At 53.9% G+C, this 21,240-nt stretch overlaps 2 protein-coding genes across 4 annotated transcripts; both read left to right on the top strand.

The window, feature by feature from the left end:
- Positions 1–1,847: 1,847 nt before the first annotated feature.
- Ankrd24 (ankyrin repeat domain 24) lies at positions 1,848–15,383 on the top strand. The gene is made up of 20 exons (XM_087909502.1): positions 1,848–1,929; positions 2,779–2,950; positions 3,025–3,113; positions 3,611–3,675; positions 4,306–4,363; positions 6,265–6,335; positions 6,460–6,566; positions 6,740–6,927; positions 7,444–7,481; positions 7,920–8,000; positions 8,109–8,216; positions 8,849–8,893; positions 8,968–9,066; positions 10,168–10,240; positions 10,486–10,604; positions 10,702–12,153; positions 12,869–13,036; positions 14,263–14,391; positions 14,710–14,775; positions 14,968–15,383. The coding sequence occupies exons 1-20, from the start codon at positions 1,848–1,850 to the stop codon at positions 15,043–15,045; spliced, it is 3,288 nt and encodes a 1,095-aa protein (XP_087765628.1). The 3' UTR covers positions 15,046–15,383.
- A 154-nt stretch (positions 15,384–15,537) lies between these two features.
- On the top strand, positions 15,538–19,526 carry LOC148121248 (uncharacterized). Of its 3 annotated transcripts, none has more exons than XM_087909306.1 (4): positions 15,538–17,392; positions 17,927–18,086; positions 18,736–18,886; positions 19,074–19,526. In XM_087909306.1, exons 1-3 carry the CDS (start codon positions 17,258–17,260, stop codon positions 18,870–18,872), a joined length of 432 nt encoding a protein of 143 aa, XP_087765432.1. In that variant the 5' UTR covers positions 15,538–17,257; the 3' UTR covers positions 18,873–18,886; positions 19,074–19,526. The 3 variants fall into 3 exon arrangements, with proteins under 3 accessions (XP_087765432.1, XP_087765431.1, XP_087765430.1); XM_087909305.1 differs by having other exon boundaries at positions 19,054–19,526; XM_087909304.1 differs by having other exon boundaries at positions 18,736–19,526.
- The last annotated feature ends 1,714 nt before the right edge of the window (positions 19,527–21,240 follow it).

The following is a 21,240-nucleotide window of genomic DNA, read 5'->3' as shown; positions in this document are numbered from 1 at the left end:
CCTGGGCCGCCTCTGCCCGCCCTTCTCCGGTTTCCACACAGCAGCCAGAATGAAGCTCCGCTTTTGTCAAGGCAGCCTCGAGGGAAGAAAGCGAACACCCGTGGCTTCTTGGTCCCCTCCTGGGACAGGCAAGCGCCAATCTGTATTCCAGCAGGTGTCCCCACGCTGTCCATCCGGGCTCCAGCAGGGGCGCAGCTGGGCGCAGCGGGCTCTGGGTCTCGGTTTCCCTTGTATAGAGTTGGAATTACCTTATCAGCACCCCCCCCCCCCCCGACCTTCTGATCTTATTTGAGAAAAATCCCTCCAGGGCAATGAGGAGGCTTGCAAAGGTTTGCTGGTGCTCAGGCTGGCCTTGAACTCACAATCCTACCACCTCAGCCTCCTGAGTGCTGATGTCACAAGGTGGACATCTACACCCAGCTCAAAGTATTCTCTCCCCTCTCTCTCTCTCTCTCTCTCTCTCTCTCTCTCTCTCTCTCTCTCTCTCTCTCAAAGTTGGCATGTGTGTGTGTGTCCGCACGTGTGTGAGTGTGTGCCAGGACTCCCCACAGAGAATGATACACAGACATACCAGCCCAGTGCCCAGAGTGTTGAGTGAAAGGAAGGTAGGATTGGTTTGTTAGGGAAACATTCGTAACTGCAAGGACTGGGTGAGCCCCTCACTTCAGAGTTCTGCCTGTCTGGAAACTCCACATCCCACAGTTCCCGTCCTGTCCCCCAAGACACTTTGTATAGTACCAACCGCTTGCACAGAAGCCACGGAACTGGAGAGGGCTTGCCTTGGCTCTGAGTCTCCAAGGCATCCAGCAGTCACCCCATAAATACTGAACAGCAGAGCCTCTGCCCAGGGCGGCGACATGGTGGTGCCCATACCCTGTTCCCCCAGTCCCCAGGCGGCAGGTCGTGGGATGCCTCTGTGTGTCCTGCGTGGAGGGCTCTAATTCCAACCAAGGCAGGACAGGTGCCCACAGACCCTGGAGACAGAAACACAGGCCGCACCCCCTCTTTCAGTTGATCTAATGAATTGCACAGGCACCGCTCCATGTGTCCGGTGAGTGAGGAGGCTTTTACTGTGTTCTCACTGTGTACCAGGCCTGTGCGGAGTGGTGCGTCCCGCTCAGCAGGCAAGTCTACCTGAACCCCAGTGCGCACGTGACGAGGGCGGAGGCCCCAGTAGGTGAGGTCTAGGTTGGACCCATAGGTGGATAAGGGCGAGGTAGGCGCGGGATTGCATTTCAGAGTGAGCCGCTGGACCAGAGCAAGTGGGTGGGCTGGAGGAGTGAGCGGGCGAAGGGAGGAGTGAGCCACTGAATGTGCCCATGAAAAGATGAGTTAGTGAATGGGGGGCGGTGAGGGAATTAACGAGAATGGAAAGGTGATTGAAAGGATTAACAAATATGTGAATGAGTGTCGGAGAGAATGAATGTATGAATGAATGAGTAAACGACTGGGAGACGATGTGTGAATGAATGATGGGCCAGCTGCCAGTCTGGCTAGGGATGGGGGTGGGGTTGAGCCTGGGGAGGAGATGGGAGGGGCCTGAGCAGGGGTAGAGGGGGTGGGCTGGGGAGGGTGAAGCTGGGCGGCGGAGGAGGGCGTGGCCACGAGTCTAGAGGGAGTGGACGTGGTCTGGTCTGGCCCGGTCCCATCCATTCGCCATGAAGCAGCTGTGCCTTTGCGCATCCTCCTCCTTCGCGGTAGGCGTTTGGGTCCCTTTGCGCCTTCCCTCCTTCCCCGGAAGATGCTCGGCGGGGGCGTGGGGCGGGGCAGCTGCGGGGCGCGGGCCGGACGTGGAGGGCGGCGCGGAGGGTCTCTGTGCTCCCGCGGGGTCAGCCGAGCGTTGCGGGATGCAGGTCTTGGAGGACACTGCGGACAATCACTTGGGAACCGTCTATGCTCCTGGGCATATTTGTGGCTGCAGCTCTACCGGTCAGGCCTTAGTACTATAGGGGACGATGGGACCTTGGGGGAGCAGCTGTGAAGGGCGGGGAGGTAGTGGGGTCAATGGGCGCTGGAGGATGTTTTGGGAAAGGCCAGTCACCCTAGCATTCATAGGCTGAGGCAGGGGAATCTTTAATTTGAGGCTAGCCTGACCACATAGTGAGATGCTGTCTCCAAAAAAACAAAAGATAGTAAAATAATCGTGGAGGAGGGGTGAGGTGATGGGTTAGTGGCTGCCCTCCCCAGCACTACGTAAAACCAGGTGAGCTGTCATCCCAGTCCTGGGGAGGGGGAGGCAGGAAGACCAGGAATTCAAAGTCATCCAAACTCTGGGAGTTTGAAGCCAGTCTGGACTACGTGATGCCTGACTCTGCCTCAAAAACAGAATGGGGGCATTGGAGACCTCACCTTTAATCCCAGCACTCTGGGGGCAGAAGCAGGTCTATCTCTATGAGTTCCAGGCTAGCCTGATCTACATAGATACTTTAAAAAAAGAAAAGAAAAAAGATGGGCGTTGTCTTATAAAACTAACTTTGACTTAAAGCGCCGTGAGGGGAGGTGGCTTGAGGGCTGACATTCGGAAGACATCCGTGGTAGTGGGCCTGCAGACACATGCTGGGGGGTGCAGGTTTCAGAGACGCTGTCTCGAGGCCCCCAGCCAGGACCACCTACCCCACAGCTCCGGCTCAGTCCCACCGACCTTGGCTCCTGCCCGCCCTGTGGCCCGTGCCCTATCCCGAAACCCGCAACAAGAGGCAGGCGCCAGGCAAGTGCCCAGGAGTGGGTGGGTGAGAGTCCGGAGCCACTGCCTTTGTTCCTTGGTGGGGAGGGGACAGTGAACCACTCAGTCCCACACACCTCTGGGTGTGCCACCACAGGGCCAAGACTGGGGCAAAAACGACCAGCGCCTGCTCCAGGCCGTGGAGAACAATGATGCGGCCAGAGTGGCCTCGTTGATCGCCCACAAAGGGCTGGTCCCCACAAAACTGGACCCCGAGGGCAAGTCTGCGTGAGTGCCCGAGCCCAGGGACTGGGGTGGCTTTGGACACTCTTCTGGGCATGACCCCTAACTCGTGCCTCTAGGTTCCACTTAGCTGCCATGAAGGGTGCGGTGGGCTGTCTGGAGGTGATGCTGGCCCAAGGCTCAGACGTCATGAGCACAGATGGAGCAGGTACTTCCGGACCCGCCCCTGGGTGGACGGCGGGGTGTCCAGAGTAGGGATCTCACAGTCCACAATGAGGCTGTAGCTCCGTGGGTAGGACTCTCACCAACCATGAGGGGAAGCCCTGGGGTGCATCCGTGACACGGGTGTATGCATGTCATCATCCCAGCAGCTGGTGTGGAGGCTCAAGGATCAGGAGTTCAAGCGATTCAGCTCAGCTCTATGTGAGGCTGGAGGTCAGCCTGTGTTATATGAGACTTCGTCAAAAATAAAAATAAAAGTAAAAACCCCTCAGTCCCAGCATCTGGGTGGCAGAGGCAGGCAGATCCTTGTGAGTTCCAGGCCGACCTGGACTACATAATGAGACCCTGTATGGAGAGACAACAGACAGCAACCAAAAGGTCTACGAAAGCAGCGGGTTTTCAGAAGTAATTGAGTTTGGAGGTTGAGGTGTGGGAGGCCGCTGAGCACACCTGGAGGACACTTCCCATCTCTTCTACCCTCAGGTTACAACGCCCTTCACCTGGCGGCCAAGTATGGGCACCCCGAGTGCCTAAAGCGGCTCTTGGAGGTCCTGATGCTCATTCTCTGTCCTCACGAAACTCCAGCTACTTCCTCAAACCCCAGCTACTCCTGGGCCCCCAGCTCTGTTACTGTCATCAAAATAGGGTCACCTGGGGGGCTGGAAGATGGGTTCTCAGGGAAAGAAGATATGGGAGGGGAGAAAAAGAGCCAGAGGGGCTGGAGAGGCAGCTCAGTGGTTAGAGCACTGTCTGTTCTCGTGGAGGACCAACGTTCGATTCCCAGCACCCATAGGAGGCTCATAACCATCTGTGACTGCAGCTCCAGGGACCCTACATGCCCTTCTGGTGTTCTCAGGCACTCATGTGCACACCCACAACACACACTGCACGTGCTTGTGTGCACACATACACAACTAAAACATCTTAAAAATAGTGAATCTGTGAGGCGATGAGATGTCTCAGTAGGAACGAGTACTTGCCCCAGGCTTGCTCACCTGATATTGTTCACTGGGCACCTCAGGGAAGGAAAGAGCAGTCTCCCACCCGCAACATGCTGGGCCAAGTACCAGCAAGCACACTCGCGGAAACAAGGGCAGTAGAGTCCAAGGGAGTAGGGAGGGCTGAAGAAATCAGGCACTCAGGGAATAGAGATGACATCACCTGTCATTACTTCCCAGGCTTCCTGCGTGGTGGACATTGAGGACAGCAGTGGGTGGACAGCCCTTCATCATGCAGGTGGGTGCAACCAGGGCCTCCCCAATTCAAGGCAGGCTCCCAGTCCCTCACTGGGGGATTCTAGGCGGGGCTTCACCCTGACCACGCCCCCAGCCCGTCAGTGGGGAATTCTAGGCGGGGCTCTACCTCTGACCAGCAGCTCTAGACCTTAGTTTTTTTTCTTTCTTTGGTTTTTTGAGACAGGGTTTCTCTATGTAACAGCCCTGACTGTCTTGGAACTCCCTCTGTAGACCAGGCTAGCCTCGAACTCACAGAGATCCGCCTGCCTCTGCCTCCCAAGTGCTGGGATTACTGGCGTGTGTCATCACCGCTTGGCATTTTCTTAGTTTTTATGGATGAGTATTCATGTGCGTGTCATGTGGAAGTCAAAAGACAATCTGTGTCATTGTCATGTGCTCTCTACCCCTTCTGTGAACTTAGTCTCCACAACTTAAGCTAGGTGATAACAAACCTTGGATCCTTCTGCCTCTGTCTCCCCCCATCCCCGTGCTGGGGTCGCATTGTGCACCTCCACACCTGACTTACCTTTGGGTGGAGCTTAGGTCACTTATGGACAGAGCCATTTTCCGAGCCCTCTCCTTACTTATTTTGATGCAGTCTGTAGCTTAGGCTAGCCTTGAAGTCCATAGTCCTGCCTCAGCCTCTGAGCTGCTGGGGGACGGATGCGGGCCACCATCTCCAGTTGGTCACTTGTTCTGTGTGCAGCCTAAGGCTTAGCTCAGACTGCAGTCACCGTGTGAACCAGGCCCCTTTACACAAGAAGTTAGGCACCTGTACCAGTGGGGGACCTTATTTCTTGCACCCCAAAGCCTGGCCTGTGGGTGGACAAAGTAGGGTGGTTAGAACCCTAATTCCTTCCCAAATCCCCTGGGTGCCTTGGCTACAAGCAGCTCCCCCACTCCAGACTCCGTCCTCAGAGCAGCCAAGGACTGATTACTGGAGCCCAGGAGCTCAGGGTCCGGGCCTGTCCCCCCCTCCAGGCAGACCCTCCTGCCCAGGGGACAGTCACTAAGGGCCCAGTCAGAGTGGCACCATCAGGTGGTGTCCATGTCCACAGGCACTCGAGAGGACGTCTTAAAAAGTTAAATCATTTATTCACCTGTACCACATACTTGAGTGGAGGTGGAGTGGGTCCTCTCTCCCGGCAGGTATGTCCTGGGGACTCAACTCACGTCAGCAGGCATGGCAACAAGCACCTTTACCAATTGAGCCATCTTTCTGGCCCGCTTTTTAAATGCTTTTTTTTGTTTTATTTTAAATTTTTTAAAAATTTATTTATTTATTTTGTATACAATATATTCTGTCTGTGTGTATGTCTGCAGGCCAGAAGAGGGCACCAGACCTCATTACAGATGGTTGTGAGCAACCATGTGGTTGCTGGGAATTGAACTCAGGACCTTTGGAAGAGCAGGCAATGTTCTTAACCACTGAGCCATCTCTCCAGCCCCCGATTTAAATTTTTTTTAAGAAATGTGTTTATAATTTTTTAATGTGTATGAGTGTTTTGTTTGCATGCATGTCTGTGCTGGGCCAGAAGGGGGTGCTGGGTCTCCTGGAACTGGAGTTACAGATGGCTAAGAGCTACCACGTGGGTGCTGGGAATCGAACCCAGGCCCTCTGCAACAGCAGCCAGAGCTTTAACCACTGAACCATCGCTCCAGCCCTGAGATTTTAGTTGAGGTCTCATTCTGCAGCCCATGCTGGTCCCTAAGGTGCAACCATCCTCCAACCTGGGCTTCCCAGCTGCTGGCATAACCGGTGTCAGCCACCCCTCTGCAGAGTGAGTTCTGGACCAGCCCAGGCTGCAGACTGAGACCTGCTCTTGACAATAAACACTAAGGAGCCACAGCAGGCAGCGCCTGCCCCCCGCCCCCAACTCTCTCCTCTCTTGTCTTTCCCAGCTGCTGGTGGTTGTCTGTCCTGCTCGAAGCTGCTCTGCTCTTTCAAGGCACACATGAACCCCCGGGATCGGGTGAGATGCTGGGACTTTGTGGGGGGTACAGTACTATCCCTGCTGTAGCAGTATTCTAGGCATCATCTGCAGAGCGTGGGGTGAGGCTCCAAGATCACTCATGCCATCTCATCCTCCCTACCAGTCGGGTGCCACGCCCCTCATCATAGCGGCCCAGATGTGCCACACAGATCTGTGCCGCCTCCTCCTGCAGCAGGGGGCTGCAGCAAACGACCAGGACCTGCAAGGCAGGTGAGCACCAGGCCTCCCGACCTTTCCATCAGATGCTGTGTGACTTGGAGCAGATATCTGAACCTCTCTGAGCTGCGGACCTAGGAAGCCTCTTCCTGGCCTGGATGTAGAGAAGGGTTTAGGAGGTTGGGATCCAACGTCTGCTCCTTCAGTAGCCCCGTTTACCCCCACAGGACAGCCTTGATGCTGGCGTGTGAGGGGGCCAGCCCGGAGACTGTTGAAGTACTCCTGCAGGGTGGAGCCCAGCTGGGCATCACTGATGCCCTGGGCCAGGACGCCACTCACTACGGAGCCCTGACGGGGGACAAAGTCATCTTGCAGCTTCTACAGGAGTCTGCACAACACCCTTCACCTCCCAGTGGTGTGCAAACCCTGCCTCTCCTGTCTGTCTCCTTCTAGGCAGTTTCTGGTCATCCACTTATTCGTTTGTTACTGATAGTTCCAAGGTAGCTCAATGCTGGGTCATGAGAATTTTTGTTTCCCATCTCAGGGCAGTTTCAAGGAGCCCCAGAGAACTCAGGAGGGGTCCACTGTGTTTCTTGGGTCACCCTTAGTATGGAAACTGCCTTTCCTAAGAGATGACAACCCACCCCACCCCCAAAGGGGAAGCTCCACTGCCCCAGTCTGCGAGTTTTGAGGTCCTCCCCACCCAGCATTCCACCCCTGTAGGTTTCTACCTCAAGGTCCCCGGTCCAGAGGCTGGGTTTTGTGGTGCACGCCCAGGAGGCTAGAGCGCTTATATCTGAGTTTGGGGCTAGCCTGGGCTACAGAGTGAGAACCCCCCCCCCCCACAAATGACAACAAAAAAGCACTTGGGAAGGTTCTCTGGGCTGAGAACACAAAAGGTGGTCCCTGACTTTGCTTCCGCTCTCCACAGCCTCTCTAGAGGATGACTCCGGAGAGGCCTCGTCTCAGGTAGGAACCCGGAAGGCCTGACAGTCCCCTGCCCCGTGCATACACTCACTGCACCCGCCCTCACCTCCTCCTTCCCACCCCCGCAAGGAAGAGGCAGACCCGCGTGGACAGCGGTTTTGTCACCGCTACTCCGGGATCTGCTGCCGCCCAGTGGCGGTCACGTGAATACCAGCAGTGGAACTGGGAGGAGAGGTGGTTGCTAGCATGGCAACTCCGGCTTCAAAGGGGATAGAAAATGTCACAGAGGACTATAAAGCCAGGGAAAGGGTACACAGCGAATGGTTGGAGGGAGGTAGGACTAGGGGGGTGAACTTGGGGTTCATCACAGCAAGTCAGGAGGGAGCTGAGGCTGCTGACGGCTAGGGGCTGGCTACGTTGGATCCCCTGAGTGGATCCTGCCCAGGCCCTGTGTACTATGTCCCCATATGCCCACGCTAGAACTCGGTGTCCAGCCATGAAAAGCAAGGGGCCCCCAAGAAGCGGAAGGCACCTCAACCTCCGGCCAGCATGCCTGTTCCGGTAAGAGATAGGGTAGCCTGGAGTGGGAGGGGGCTCTGCCTCACGCTCACGGTAGTCCAGCTTTGGAGACCTCACCTAAAGTGGCTTCCCTTGGTGGGGAGGGGACAGGACGATCAGGATGCTTATGAGGAGATTGTGCGACTGCGCCAAGAGAGAGGCCGGCTCCTGCAGAAGATCAGGGGCCTGGAACAGCACAAGGAACGGAGGAGAAGGGAGGTTAGGAGGCTGTAAGGCCTGCGGTCCGGGTGTGGGGAAGCTATTCTTTGGGACACCACACCACCTGCCTTCCTCCCCTTCCTCCTTCCTCTGCTCCAGACACTCGACCCCTCACCGACCTTCCCACATGCCAGGCTCTGTCCTGCCCCAGAGCCTTTGCAGCAGAGAATTACTGTCTGTCCAGCGATCGCAAGGCTCCTTCTTCAGTCTCTGCCTGTTACCTACCGACATTTCCCCAGCCCACTTTATTTAAAATCGTCCCCTCATTTTCAGCTTCCTTTATTTCCACCATAGAGCTCCACCATTCAAAGGCACGCCCCCGAGGGCAGACTCAGCTGAAGGTGCCAAGTTCAGAGTGGATCAACTCTGGGTGAATGACTGGCCCTCGGCGAGGAGTAAACGAATTAGTGAGTGGCCTGGAATGGGGTCTGCTGTGGAGCAGGCACTGGGCCAAAGCGACTTGAGCGAGAGAGAACAGACTAGGGTCCGGCACACATCAAGAAAGCTCAGAGTGGCACACACTAGGAGCTCAGTGGATGTGGAGAATAGAGTCAAGGCTGCCAGACACTAGGTGGCGCATGACGATCCAGCTCTGTCCTGCTCTGTCCAATCCCAACTACTTCTACCTGCAGCCCCTGGAGGCAGAGGCCAGCTCAGTGCACAGCCTGGAGAGGCAGGTAGGTGGGGAGGACCACTGCTTGGGAGGGTCCTGGGTCCTCAGGTCCTCAAGTGCTGACCTTGTCCCCTGCAGGTGCAGGAGCTGCAGCAACTGCTGGCAGAGAAGCAGGAGGAGAAGGAGAGTCTGGGCCGGGAGGTAGAGAGCCTGCAGAGCCGCCTGTCCCTTCTGGAGGTGAGCGGGGGGGTTAGGGTGCTGCGGTGCGGACTGGGCAATAAACTGGGTAGGCTGGAGTCAAAGACTTGGGGCGGGACCAGAGGCTGAATGGAGCTAGAGACTGGGGGCGGGACTAGAGGCTGGGCGCGGTTGGAGCCTGGAATGGGAGTAGAGGTGTGGGGAAAGTCTGAAGACAAGGACCTCGGGGTTGGGTGTGACATCATCAAAGTGTGTGGAGCCAGTGCTGTGGATGGGGGCAAGGTGCGGGGCCACTGCACAGGGCTGGGCCAGAGACAGGAATGGGAAGAACCAGGGCAGGGGTGGGTGGAGTCAGGGTGGGCGGGCAGATTTTCGGTCGGTGTCAGGTGGGTCTTTTGACATGCCAGAGCTTCATTCAGAGCTTCATTGTGCATCCACAATGTCCCGACCACACATGACTTCCACAAAGCCACATATCTATGAAGATTTCTCCAAACACACACACACACATGCAAAGATGGCAGCCACACTGACACAGGCATCCCACATGACCTACACACATAAATCTCCCAGTCACACAAGACCACACCCCTCAAACCTTCCACACCCCTCAAACCTTCACCCAGATACTGCCCCAAGTGTGCAGTTAGAATCAGTGAGATGGATCAGCCGATAAAGCGGTGTGCTGCCCATCCTGCTGATCTGAGTTCACGTCCCCACAGGATGGAAGGAGAGAACCAGTTCTCTCACTGCCACCTGTGCCCTGTGGCATGTGTGCATCCCCACGCGGTTACACACAAAAGAAACAAAACGTGGTAAAATATCTATAAGCGAATAATTACACAAACATGCATAGAGACGATCCTCTATTAGGCAGCTGCTTTGATTCAAATCCAGAGCCTTGATCATAGGCTGGGCATGTCCTCAGTGGGGAACGCTTGCCCGGCATGTCCAAAGACCCTGGCCCACCCCAGCATCTCAGTAGAACATGGAAGGGCATGTTGGATGCTCCGTGAATACAGCCACTACAAGTCGGGTGACTCCAGGGTGTTGTATAGATATATGAACACCCCAATTTTGGGAGGTAATGATGGTATCAAGGTACAGGACCTGAAGGTTGACTTTGTACTCCACCGCTAGAATGAGAGAGAGAACACCAGCTACGACGTGGTCACCCTGCAGGACGAGGAGGCTGAGATGCCTGACTTTCCAGGTGAGTTCTGAGCCCCTCCACCCCCTCACTGCTCCCCATCTGGGATTCTGAGGCGTTTGGCGGGGGGGGAGGGGCGGGGGGGGGCAAAGCCATCACCTTCGCTACAGGGGCCATGCCAGGAGAGTGGCACATGCGCTGTGAGCTCCCCAGTTGCCCGAGGCAGTGCTAGGTCCCCTGCTGCATGGCTCCTGCCCCTGATACTGTGTGCTGCCAGCCTGACTCCGTGTTCTCCCCGACCCTGCCAGGAGCTGATGCGTTGTTGTCAAAGCAGCTACGTCTGTCAGCTGAGGAGCTGGTGGCATCCCTGCAGGAGCAGGTGGCTCAGCTCACCAAGCAGAACCAGGAGCTGTTGGAGAAGGTCCAGGTGGGGAAACTGAGGCAGTGTACAGCTCTGGGGACCTTGGGGTGGGTGGGGAACATGCTGAGGCTGTCTCTTAGCCTGCCTGCCTCCCCACCCCCAGATCCTTGAGGAGTTTGAGAAGGACGAGGTGCAGATGGTGGAAGACAGTCAGCCTGAGGTGGTCCCCCTGGTCTTGTATGACTCTCTGAGGACAGAGCTTGAGCAGCTCCGGAGGCAGCACACAGAGGCCTTGCATGCACTGCAGGAGCAGCGGGAGGTGGCCAGGGGTCATGGAGAAGAGACAGTACATAAGGAGAGCAGGGACAAAGGGACCACCACCCAGAATGGTCCTAGCGTCCCAGAGCTCAATGGCACCACATACCCAGAAACCACAGCGAACGGCACCACTGAACCCCAAGCAGGAGGCTCCTTGGGCATCGGGAACACGGAAGCCAGTGCTTCAGAAGTGACACCTATAGAGCCCGAGGCTGCAAGTTCAGAGGTCACGGGGAAAGATGCTGTGGCAGACGAGGCTGTGGACACGAGAACCACTGTGGCTCAGGCCCTAGACGTGAAAGCTGTAGGTGATAAAGCTGGAAGTGAGCCGGTCGTGGCGGAAGCCATGGGAGGGAAAGAGAATCCAGGCATGGAGGCTGATGGGGTGCGTGTGGTGCAGGAGGGGCCCCCGGGAACAGGGATTAGAAACATGGAGGCCACGGCAGTAGAATTGCGGGATACCGGAGTTCAGGCCACAGCAGCAGAGACCACGGTAGTGAAGACCACGGGAGTGCAGGCCACAGTGGCAGAGGTCATAGGAGTGAAGGTCACAGGAGTGCAGGTCACAGCGACAGAAGACACAGTCAAGGCCTCTGGAGCTGAAGCCCCTGGAGCAGACGCCACTGTGACTGAGGCCAAGGGAGCTGAGGCTACGGAAACTCAGGCCACCACCCTGGAAACCATGGGAGCAGAGGCCACGGGGTCACAAGTCATGGCCGTAGAGACCACAGGCGCGCAGGCCCCTGTGACAGAGGCCAACGGAGCCGAGGCCATAGGACTCAAGGCCACGGAAGCCGAGGCCGCCTGCACGGAGGGTCCCTGTGCTGCGGTTCTCCACCCGGGGGCAGCGGCAGCAGCGGCGGCGCTGCAGGCCGAGCTGGAGACCCGAATCCGCGGCCTGGAGGAGGCGCTCCGCCTGCGGGAGAGGGAGGCGGCGGCCGAACTGGAGGCCGCCCGGGACCGATTTGCGGAGGCCGAGGAGGCGGCACTGGGGAGGAGTCGCGAGCTGGAGACGCTGCGGGAGCTGCTGGCCACGGCCACGGCCACGGGCGAGCGCGCACGCGAGGAGGCCGCCGAGCTGCGCCGAGCACTGACGGCCTCCGAGGCTCGGGCGGCCGAGCTCAGCTCCGCGCACGACGCGGTCCGCGAGGAGCTCGAGCGCGTGCGCGGGGCCTCGGTGCCTGCGGACGAGCACGAGCAGGCTCTGGGCGCGCTGCGCGAGCACGTGACCCGGCTGCAGGCGCAGCTTGGGGAGCTGGCGCGCAAGCACAAGAGGACGAGCGCCGAAGTCTTCCAGGTGAGCGCCAGCGCCAGCGAGGCCCAGAGAGGGCGTCGGATCTGCCGGAACTTTGGATTTGCACACTTGAGCCGAAAATGTGGCTGCTGGGAACCGAACCTTGGTCTTGCGCCAGAGCAGGCACCTCTCCAGCCCGTAATATTTCTATTTAGATTTAACTGATTATTCTTTCTTTATGTGTGTGCACACACAGTAAGGCGTGAAAGTCAGATGGCAGCCTGTGGGACCCTGTCCTCTCCTTCCACCATGTGGGTCCTGAGGACCAAACCCGGGTTGTCAGGCTTGGCTGCAAGTGCCTTTACCCGCTGAGCCGTCCCCAAGTCCTGGCCTTTTTGTTGTTGTTGTTGTTGTTGTTATGAGTTTGTTTTGTTTTTATGTTTGTTGTTTTGTTTTTATTAGTGTGTATGTGTTTTGAGACAGTCTCTCTCAGTTGCCTAGGCTGCCCTTGAACTCATGATCCTCCTGCCTCAGCCTCCTGAGTACCTGGATCTCACTCCGGCATCACTGAGTGAGGAAGCTAGAACCCCAGGGACACACAGCGCGTAACCAGAGGCGCATGGCAGGACCCGAGGGATCCTAGGGTTGGGTGGGAATCCAGAACTTTCCTGGAGGTGGAAAGCCATCAGCTCATCATGAAAGGGTGGGCAGAGCCCCAGGATCCAAGCCTCTTTGGGGTCTAAAGGTCCCGAGAGTCACGCGTGGGCTTGGGCCACAGGTGCAGCGTGAGGCATTGTTTATGAAGAGCGAGAGGCACGCGGCTGAGGCCCAGCTGGCCACGGCCGAACAGCAGCTCCGGGGGCTTCGTACAGAGGCCGAGAGGGCACGCCAGGCCCAGAGCCGTGCCCAGGAGGCCCTGGACAAGGCCAAGGAGAAGGACAAGAAGGTGGGTTCCCTCCTGCTCTCTGTTGGGGCCCACTCAGCCGAGGTTACACACAACTGAAGAACCTCGTAGCCGGCACTGTCTTGTGAAACGGCAGAGTGAGATGCAGAGAAGAGCCACTATGGGTGTTGATGCTCCAACTGGTCATGGTAACCATCTTAACTGGTATGGCGCGCTTACCGCTCTAATTATCCCCATTTGAAGTAACAGGCACAGAGAGGTAAATCCAGTTACACAAGGTCACACAGCACTAAATGGATCATATGCCAGGATTTGAACCCAAATTTCCCGGAGCCTGTAATGTTTAGAAAGTTTTAAAATTATATGTATTTCTTTAGTTGGGGGTTGGGACATGCCCGTGTGGAGGTCAGAGGACAAGTTGCCTAAATCTGTCTTCTCATTCAACAATGTGGGTCCCAGGGATTGAACTCAGTATAGAGACAAGAGAGAGGCTTGGCCCCAAGTGCCTGGGCTCCCGCATGTGAGCCAACTGACCAATTGTTTCATTTCTGTGTTCTCTTTGTGTGCACGTGCGTGTGTGGAGGTCACAGGTCAGCCTTGGGCCTCCTGTAACATGAACCTAAAATCTAAGTTGTTTTTATGGGTTGCTGACTGTAACCAGGCAGCTCTAGAATCTCGTGTTCCCCAGATGGGCTGACAGGAACCGGAAGAGTAGGGTGTTTTGCTATGACCAGCCAAAAATGACAAAGTATCTGCTAATCTGTAGGTTGTCTGCTTCCTGTTGCTGTGAGCAGACAGAGACGTGTTGATAAAACTTTATCGATGAACATCAAAATGTGATTTGGAATCCCTTCAAGGGTCACAAAATTCTTCCCAAACATTTAAAAGTTCGAGGAGCTGGGCGGTGGTGGCCCACGCCTTTAATCCCAGCACTTGGGAGGCAGAGGCAGGAGGATCTCTGTGAGTTCGAGGCCAGCCTGGTCTACAAGAGCTAGTTCCAGGACAGGATCCAAAGCTACAGAGAAACCCTGTCTCAAAAAACCAAAGCCAAAACCAAACCCCCCCCCCAAAAAAAACCCAAAACAAAACAAAACAAAACAAAACAAAAAAACAACGAGGAATGTTGTCAGCTCTTTGACTGTACAGATACAAGTTCCCAGTCAGCTCAGCTCCTGGCCCAAGTCTGTGACCCTTTATGAAGCTGCCCAGTAGAGGTGCAGAGGTCCCTGGTCCCTGCCTGACCGTTCAGAGTTCCTCCACCCTTCCAGATCACAGAACTGTCCAAAGAAGTCTTCTCACTGAAGGAGTCTCTGAAGGCGCAGCAGGCAGCCCCTGCCAGCTCTGCGGAGGAGGAAGCCCTCCGCGGCCAGGTGGCATCCTTGCAGCAGCGCATGGAGGTACGGGAGCAGTCGCCGTCCAGATGGGGGTGGCTGGTCAGGGCACCTCAGGGGCACATCCCTGACTCAGACACCAGCAGCCAGTGAACATGGGGTTTTGACTCAGGTGGAGGTACGTGGGTGTGTCTCGTCGTGGATAGGCCTCCCCTTCCAAATCCTCTTCCCATTCCTCGCCTCCCCCCCCTATTTCCTTCCTCCCGCTCCACCTGTCTTTTAAGGCAGAGTCTCATGTAGCCCAAGCTGACCTCAAAATTACTATGTAGCCAAGGATGACCTTGAGCATCTGATCCTTCTGCCTCCCCGCTTCTGTGTCTGCAGGAGGAGGCCCGGGAGCACGGGGCCGTGGTGGCTTTATACCGTACCCATCTCCTGTATGCCATTCAGGTGAGTGCCCGCCTCCTGACTCCATCTCAGGGGGCCAACCCGGCCTCAGCCTTCTTCCGCCACTGCCTGGGCCTCTTCTGCCCTGGGGTAGCCTTGTGGCTTCTGGGAATGACCCTGTGTACAGACGTGTCTTGTGGAGTATTGAGTCCCCTGGGTTTGTGTAGGGGGATTTCACCAGCGTCCTCACCGCAGGGACAGATGGATGAAGACGTCCAGTGCATTCTCAGCCAGATCCTGCAGATGCAGCGCTTGCAGGCTCAGGGTCGCTGAGGACACAGCTGGGCTCTTCGCTCTCCGTCCTTCACCACTGCGAGCTGAAGCCACAGAGACCACCTTGGGGTGCTGAGCGGACTCAGCAGGCTCTGGGAGTCAGCCTGGGACCTTACCCATCACTCCACGGCATGCAACACTCCGCATCCGATGGTACAACTCCCACTATGCCGTCTGTATTACAACCATCCACCCAGGCGTATAAGCTCACGGCAAGAGGGAGACATAACCATTGGGCGAGGTCAGGGATGACTCAGGGGGTTCCGATGATAGTCTGATATTCTGGACTCAAAACAGTTATAGCAATAAATATGAATGCAATGCAGTATTTGAAGAAACCAGGGAATAGTGTTGTGGCTCAGAGGTGGAGTCCTGCCGAGAATGCCCGGCGAGGGGCTGGTGTCACCCGTAGGGCGGCATGGGTGTGCGGGTTCACATGGGTCCCCGAAATGAAGACTCAGAGACTCTTGAGAATAAACCTAGGCTTTGTGGCCGCAGGGGGCTCATCCTCTTTGGACTGAAGCCTTTCCCTTCGCCTCTTGGCATTTTTATTTTTTTCCTATGTTTATACTTTAGCTAGTAGATTTCCATATCTCAAACCAAGTGGAGTGTCCAAACTACACTGCCAAGTGCAAATACCTAATTTATGAGGTACCACGGTTTTCTGGGTTTCCCCATAGCCAAGTCTGCCTAGGCTTTGTATTCATGGGAACCTCTCAGATGAGATTCACATAGGGCAACAAAAAGGTATCTGGAACACAAAGGATGGGTTAGGGACTGGGTGCTGACTCCAGAGCTACACTAGGTACCTGGACCAGCGGCGGTAGCTTGCTGACCCTCTGGTGCCAGCCCAGCAGAATTCTGTTACAGGTGTGGTCAAGGTAGAGTCCTGCCTTTGCTCCAGAGGCAGTGAGACCTGGGACAAAGGAGCTGATATTTTAGGTGGACTAAAATCTAATGCAATAGCCAATATTTTTCAAAGTCCCTGACAATATAATGTCTGAGGGTTAAGAAAGGTTTTGTGACGACAGCCAAGGCTGCAGAAAGAAAACCTGTCTGCAAATACTAAAAGAATAAAGTTCTGGTAAGTTCAAGCTCTATACAGTCACAAGGACGTGTCCCACATGGCAAAAAACAATAACAAAAACAAAAACAAAACAACAACAACAACGAAAAAACAAGCTCGATACAGCCACAAGGATGTGTCACATGTGGCAAAACCAAGATTTTCCAGAGAGGTGCAAACATTCAATTGAATAGCAGCATCAAGCAATAACAGATAATCTAAACAGACTCCCCGCTAGCCTCTGCACCTGGGAGGAGCACAAAACCACATTCCTAGAATGATTCCATTTTTTTTTTTTTTTTTTGAGACAGGGTTTCTCTGTAGTTTTGGAGACTGTCTTGGAACTTACTTTGTAAACCAGGCTGACTTTGAACTCACAGAGATCCACCTGCCTCTGCCTCCTGAGTGCTGGGATTAAAGGCGTGCACCATAATCTGGTTAATTCCATGTTTTGAAGAAAGGGAGTTCATAAGATTTCTCTGTTTTCTTGGAGGTCTACTTAAGCACTCAGAGTTCTGTTCCCATGACTCCATTTCTGGACTGTGTTCTGACAAGCCTGAGCAAGTTCTCTGTTTATCTTCTCAACCAGGCCCTCACCCCGAACACCTCCCTTTGGGGACTCTGTTGTTGGTATTTAGGATCATAGACCAAGCTGATTTAAACTTTTGACATCCGGCTTCCACATCCTGAGTGCTCACCGCAGAAGGCTGGGGAAGCGGTGTGGTTTTGTCCAACAGTGTGCAGCTGAGACTCCTAGCGTGCCTTACTGAAATTGCAGATGCCTGGTGACTGTCAGTCAGGTGGTGTAAGTTTGACCTGGATGAGCTGGGCATCATTTCAGCTGTGAGGCAGAGGGAGCCCTTGCTGCACATGGTTTAATGATCTATGTATGCTGGAGATGCAGGAGGAAGATCGGGAAGGGACTGCTGCGTGCAGGAAAGGTGCAGTGATGATTTTGCACTCCAGGCCCAAGTTCTGCTGCAACGCCAGCGCCTGCAGGTCTGGGACAGTTCTGTGCCTCGGTGGCAGCCAGGGCTGGGAACCACTGTGCTGAGCCGCTTCACAGCACTAGGTCCCTAAGGGAGCTGCTCTTGTCACTCAGATCACACTAGCCAGTCAGAGCTCCCAAGCGGACTGTCAGTCACAATGGGTGGGTACTTCTGTCGCCACGCAGCGGCCTCTGCGGCCCCGGATCTGAGACACACTGTCGTGTTCCGTGTTCTGCCCTTTGACCCGCTGCCAGGAGCTGTGGGGAGAGCGGGGCGAGCAGAATGCGCCATGGTGAGCGAGGGCCGCCATCCCCACGTGGGGTGGATCTGGTGTGGGTCCTCCCGGGGCTGTGGGAACCCGCGACTGGACGCGGCGCCCCGTGAGGTCCCTGCAACGCCCCAGCCCGGACGTCCTTTGAATGACGTCATCCTGAGACTGCAGTAGCAAACAACATGGGAAGCTGTAGCTGGTGCATGGAAACTGGTCTCATCCTCCTGCAGGGAGCACATGCGTCGCTCTTATCATTGCTTGGGAAGGCAGACTCGCCAGCTTGCAGAGCCCTTGTTTCTCTAGCGTCTTCTAGAAGTTCTGCACTTGGCACTGAACATTCAGGTGTAGGATCTGTCTGCACTTAATTCTGTGCAGCGGCGTAAAGTCTGTGTCATGAACACATCTGCATGGAGATGCCAGAGTGGTCCAGTCACGTGTGTCAGTAAGGCCAGACTTACAGGATTACCTGGCCTTGTGTCAAAATTTACTATACTAATTGTGACTTTCCTTCTAAGTTTTCTCTTAGCTGCTATTGATCTCTTTGTTCTTGTTCAGACAGCACAGATTTTACTGCAGTTGTGTGCGCAGATCGGAAGCCACACGATAGCAGTGTGGCTTTTATTCAGTCTCGTGCGGACCCCTTTTCCATTCACGATGACCCGCTTCATCAGTTTCCTGTTGCTGATAGCAACAGCTGTTAGACGTTTGGCTGCAGGTATTTGTCACATTTCTGTGTATTTGTGGTTGTTTAATCTGTGGTGACAGATATTAGGGTAGGGGTTTTCCTTCTTCCTTCCTTCTTTCCTCCCTCTTCCTTTTTTTTTTTTTTTTTTTTTTTTTTTTGAGACAGGGTTTCTCTGTGTAGTCCTGGCTGTCCTGGAACTCACTGTGTAGACGAGGTTGCCATCGAACTCACAGAGATCCCCCTGCCTCTTCCTCCCGAGTGCTGGGATTAAAGGTGTGCTCCAAGACAACCTGACTGGGAGATAGTGTTTTTAATTTACTAAATTTATTTAATGTGTATGAGTGATGCTTGCATATGTGTATGCTCATCACGTGTGTGTTTGGTGCCCACAGAAGGCAGAAGGAGGCATCAGATCCCCTGCAACAGTGTCTAGGATGTGCATTGGCAGTGGTTTTGTCTAGCTTCTGCAGTCTGTTCTTTTGTGTATTTCCCAAGATTGGCTCTGTAGGCTGATGAAAATTCACATGAATCTTTGAATTTTAAGGATTTTGGAGTGTTACGAGCTTCCTTTGATACCTAGCTATTATTGAAGGCACATGACTCAATAAATTCTTTCGTTGTTCAGAGAAGTCATTAAGTTTGTCAAAAATCAATGACTGTGGCCTTTTTCATCTGCGAGGTCCTTGGATCCCTAACACAGCCTGCTTCAGGGCTGAGGGTCCAGAGAGCAGTGAGAAGTGTTCCTGCCGCTGGGACTTCTTTCTACCATCCCACCCTGCCTGTAGTGAGGCCCTTAGAACCCTGCTCCTGTGCTGAGGGGATCCGGACAGGTGAGTAAGTAGCCACATGGTCCGGGTAGCCTGAAGTGCCGCTCTCTGGGGAAGTCCTGGGGGGCTGAATTCAGATCCCTCCAAAACCCCAAGTTTTTTCTGGCCATCCAGCGGGGTGTGTTTCCTGTTGCTGGCTTTCATTACCCTCATTCCACCCTGCCCCCAAGCCCGCCTTTTCATCTTGGAGGTCCTTGGATTCCCCCAACACAGCCTGCATCAGTGCTGAGGGGATCTAAGAGAGGGCAGACCAAGAAAAACCCCCAAGTACACAGCCACAGCAAAGATCAGACCAAGACACCAAGGCTCTGCTGGCCGCATTTGAAGGAAGAGATGGGCAGGCACCAATGCAAGAATTTCTCCAACATCCTAAAAAGCAACATGATAACACCAGAATCCAACAAACATACAGGAACAAACAGGAAGACTTGAACACCCTAACCCAGAAGAAGTAGAAGAAATTGACTTTAATGTAACCTTATGAAAATGATGGAGACCCTTAAACAGGAAGTAAAAAATTCCCTTAAAGAAATGGAAGAGAAGACAAACAAAAAGTTGAAAATTAATAAATCCCTCAAAGATACCCAAGAAAACTAAGAAAAAGTATAAATTAATAAACTTTTATAAAAAAAATAATAAAAAACAAACCAAGGGGTATTTTCCTTATTTACTCTTAATCATTCAGATTTTGCCCATGGGTGATATATGCTCTAAAGTTCACAAGCATTTCTCTGTAGAGTTTTCTGAACTGCCTTTAGATAGGGCCTATGCAGCTTTAACAGTTTTATGATTTGGAAGACACCCCACCAGCTGATGAAAATTGGGATGGGGGTGCATCTGTCACTGCAGATAGATCCACTCAAACAGCGTGGATTTCTCTTTGGCTCCTCCAGTTCCTGGCCATCAATGACGCCTGTGCAGGGTAAGGAGACCATGGCCATCACAAGAAAGAGAGCAACCCTCTCGTTAAAGGGGCAGAAGGAGATGTTACCCACATTTATTTTTTTATGTGGGGTTTTTGGTTGGGGGGGCCAATTTTTTTGCATGGGGGGGGAAGATAGTTTATGAAGCATACGGAATTCTAATTCACCCGAGTATGTCAGTCTGGCTGTGTCAGCTACCTTGACCTGTGCATCTGCAATGAGTGCCACTGAGTACCTGGAATGGTCTAATGTTGCTCATTCTTCTTTGCCTCAACTTGCCATTGGGTGGATCCAGCTCCCGTTGTCAATACTAATGACTCTGTTTATGACTGGACCTTGGGACCCTAATAGACCCAGCCCACCCATCTGAAGACATGACTATGTTTTCTCTTCCCATTTCCATAGGATATCATAACATTCCTATTCCTATTAAAGGCAAGTATAGGTTTATGTTCTGTGAGATACCAGAACTACCAACCTCTTTTCAAGCTCTTCTTTAGATTTTTCTGATCAATATGATAATGTAACTAATAGTACTCGAAATAATTTGTGAGGAACTTGTTCTCTTTCAGTCTGAGAATTTCTTGGAGTTAAGAACTCTCTAGTGGCTTGGCTGCTTTGCTTTTCTTATCTTAAGGTTGAACCCCAATACCTGTCTCTGGGCTTTTATTATTCATGCTACATAATGACTCCCAACATTCGGCAATCACATCCATAAAACCTAAGAAAGCTAAAAAAAGGGGGGGGACTTTTGGATCCACAAAAACGGGGGTCAGTTGGAGCTTCTTGGCAGCTGCATTTTTTCAGAGAGGTCCTGTTGCTGGTGGCAAGCGGAGGGTGGCTTCTTAAGAGACAGCTTCCTTGTTCACGTTGGCAGCTGTAGTCCTGCAGCAGAGCACTTAAATGGGGCTTGTGAGCGGAGTGCTACAAGTTGCTTAACAGTGACCTAAATCTGCTGCATCATTGGAGCAGGGATGGTGAGCATGGCTCATAGAGCTGGGTAAATGTGCTCTGCCTTGTTGGATGGGGCAGAGCCAACAGCCAAAGTCAGTGTTCGTCCTAGGCTTAGCATTAAAAAAAAGCTCCTGGTCAGAAAAGATTACAGATAGTGAGGCCAAACTGAGGTTCTTAAGGAAAAAATATAATAGAAAATTGTAATGGGCCATATAAAGATGGAAAATGCACAGAGTCTGGATTATGTATATGCCATGGGGGCAGAGCAATAAAGATGGATAGGCTGGTGTCAGAGACTGGAGGCGGGACCAGAGGCTGCGTCAGTAATAGCGACTTGGCTGGAGGTAGAGGTGTGGGGGAGGGCAGAGACTGGGTGGGAGCAGGGCAATCATTAAAGTGGGTGAAGCCAGGATGTGTGGGGGAGAGGGGTGCGCGGGTACAGCATACAAACATTCAGTGGGGGCTGGACCAGAGCACAAA

Source organism: Myodes glareolus, chromosome 8 (assembly GCF_982192425.1).
Source record: "Myodes glareolus chromosome 8, mMyoGla1.1, whole genome shotgun sequence".
Classification (NCBI taxonomy): Eukaryota; Metazoa; Chordata; class Mammalia; order Rodentia; family Cricetidae; genus Myodes; species Myodes glareolus.
This window is presented reverse-complemented; position numbering and strand designations above follow the sequence as displayed.

Excerpts from the sequence above, each read along its gene's own strand:
- Ankrd24 (XM_087909502.1), top strand. The coding sequence starts at position 1,848 with ATGCAGGTCTTGGAGGACACTGCGGACAATCACTTGGGAACCGTCTAT. Across the intron at positions 8,217-8,848 it reads AGGAACGGAGGAGAAGGGAG|CCCCTGGAGGCAGAGGCCAG; the intron begins GTTAGGAGGCTG and ends TTCTACCTGCAG. Across the intron at positions 10,605-10,701 it reads AGCTGTTGGAGAAGGTCCAG|ATCCTTGAGGAGTTTGAGAA; the intron begins GTGGGGAAACTG and ends CCCCACCCCCAG.
- LOC148121248 (XM_087909306.1), top strand. The coding sequence starts at position 17,258 with ATGGGTGGGTACTTCTGTCGCCACGCAGCGGCCTCTGCGGCCCCGGAT. Across the intron at positions 17,393-17,926 it reads GGCGAGCAGAATGCGCCATG|ACAGCACAGATTTTACTGCA; the intron begins GTGAGCGAGGGC and ends GTTCTTGTTCAG. Across the intron at positions 18,087-18,735 it reads TGTTAGACGTTTGGCTGCAG|GTCCTTGGATCCCTAACACA; the intron begins GTATTTGTCACA and ends TTCATCTGCGAG.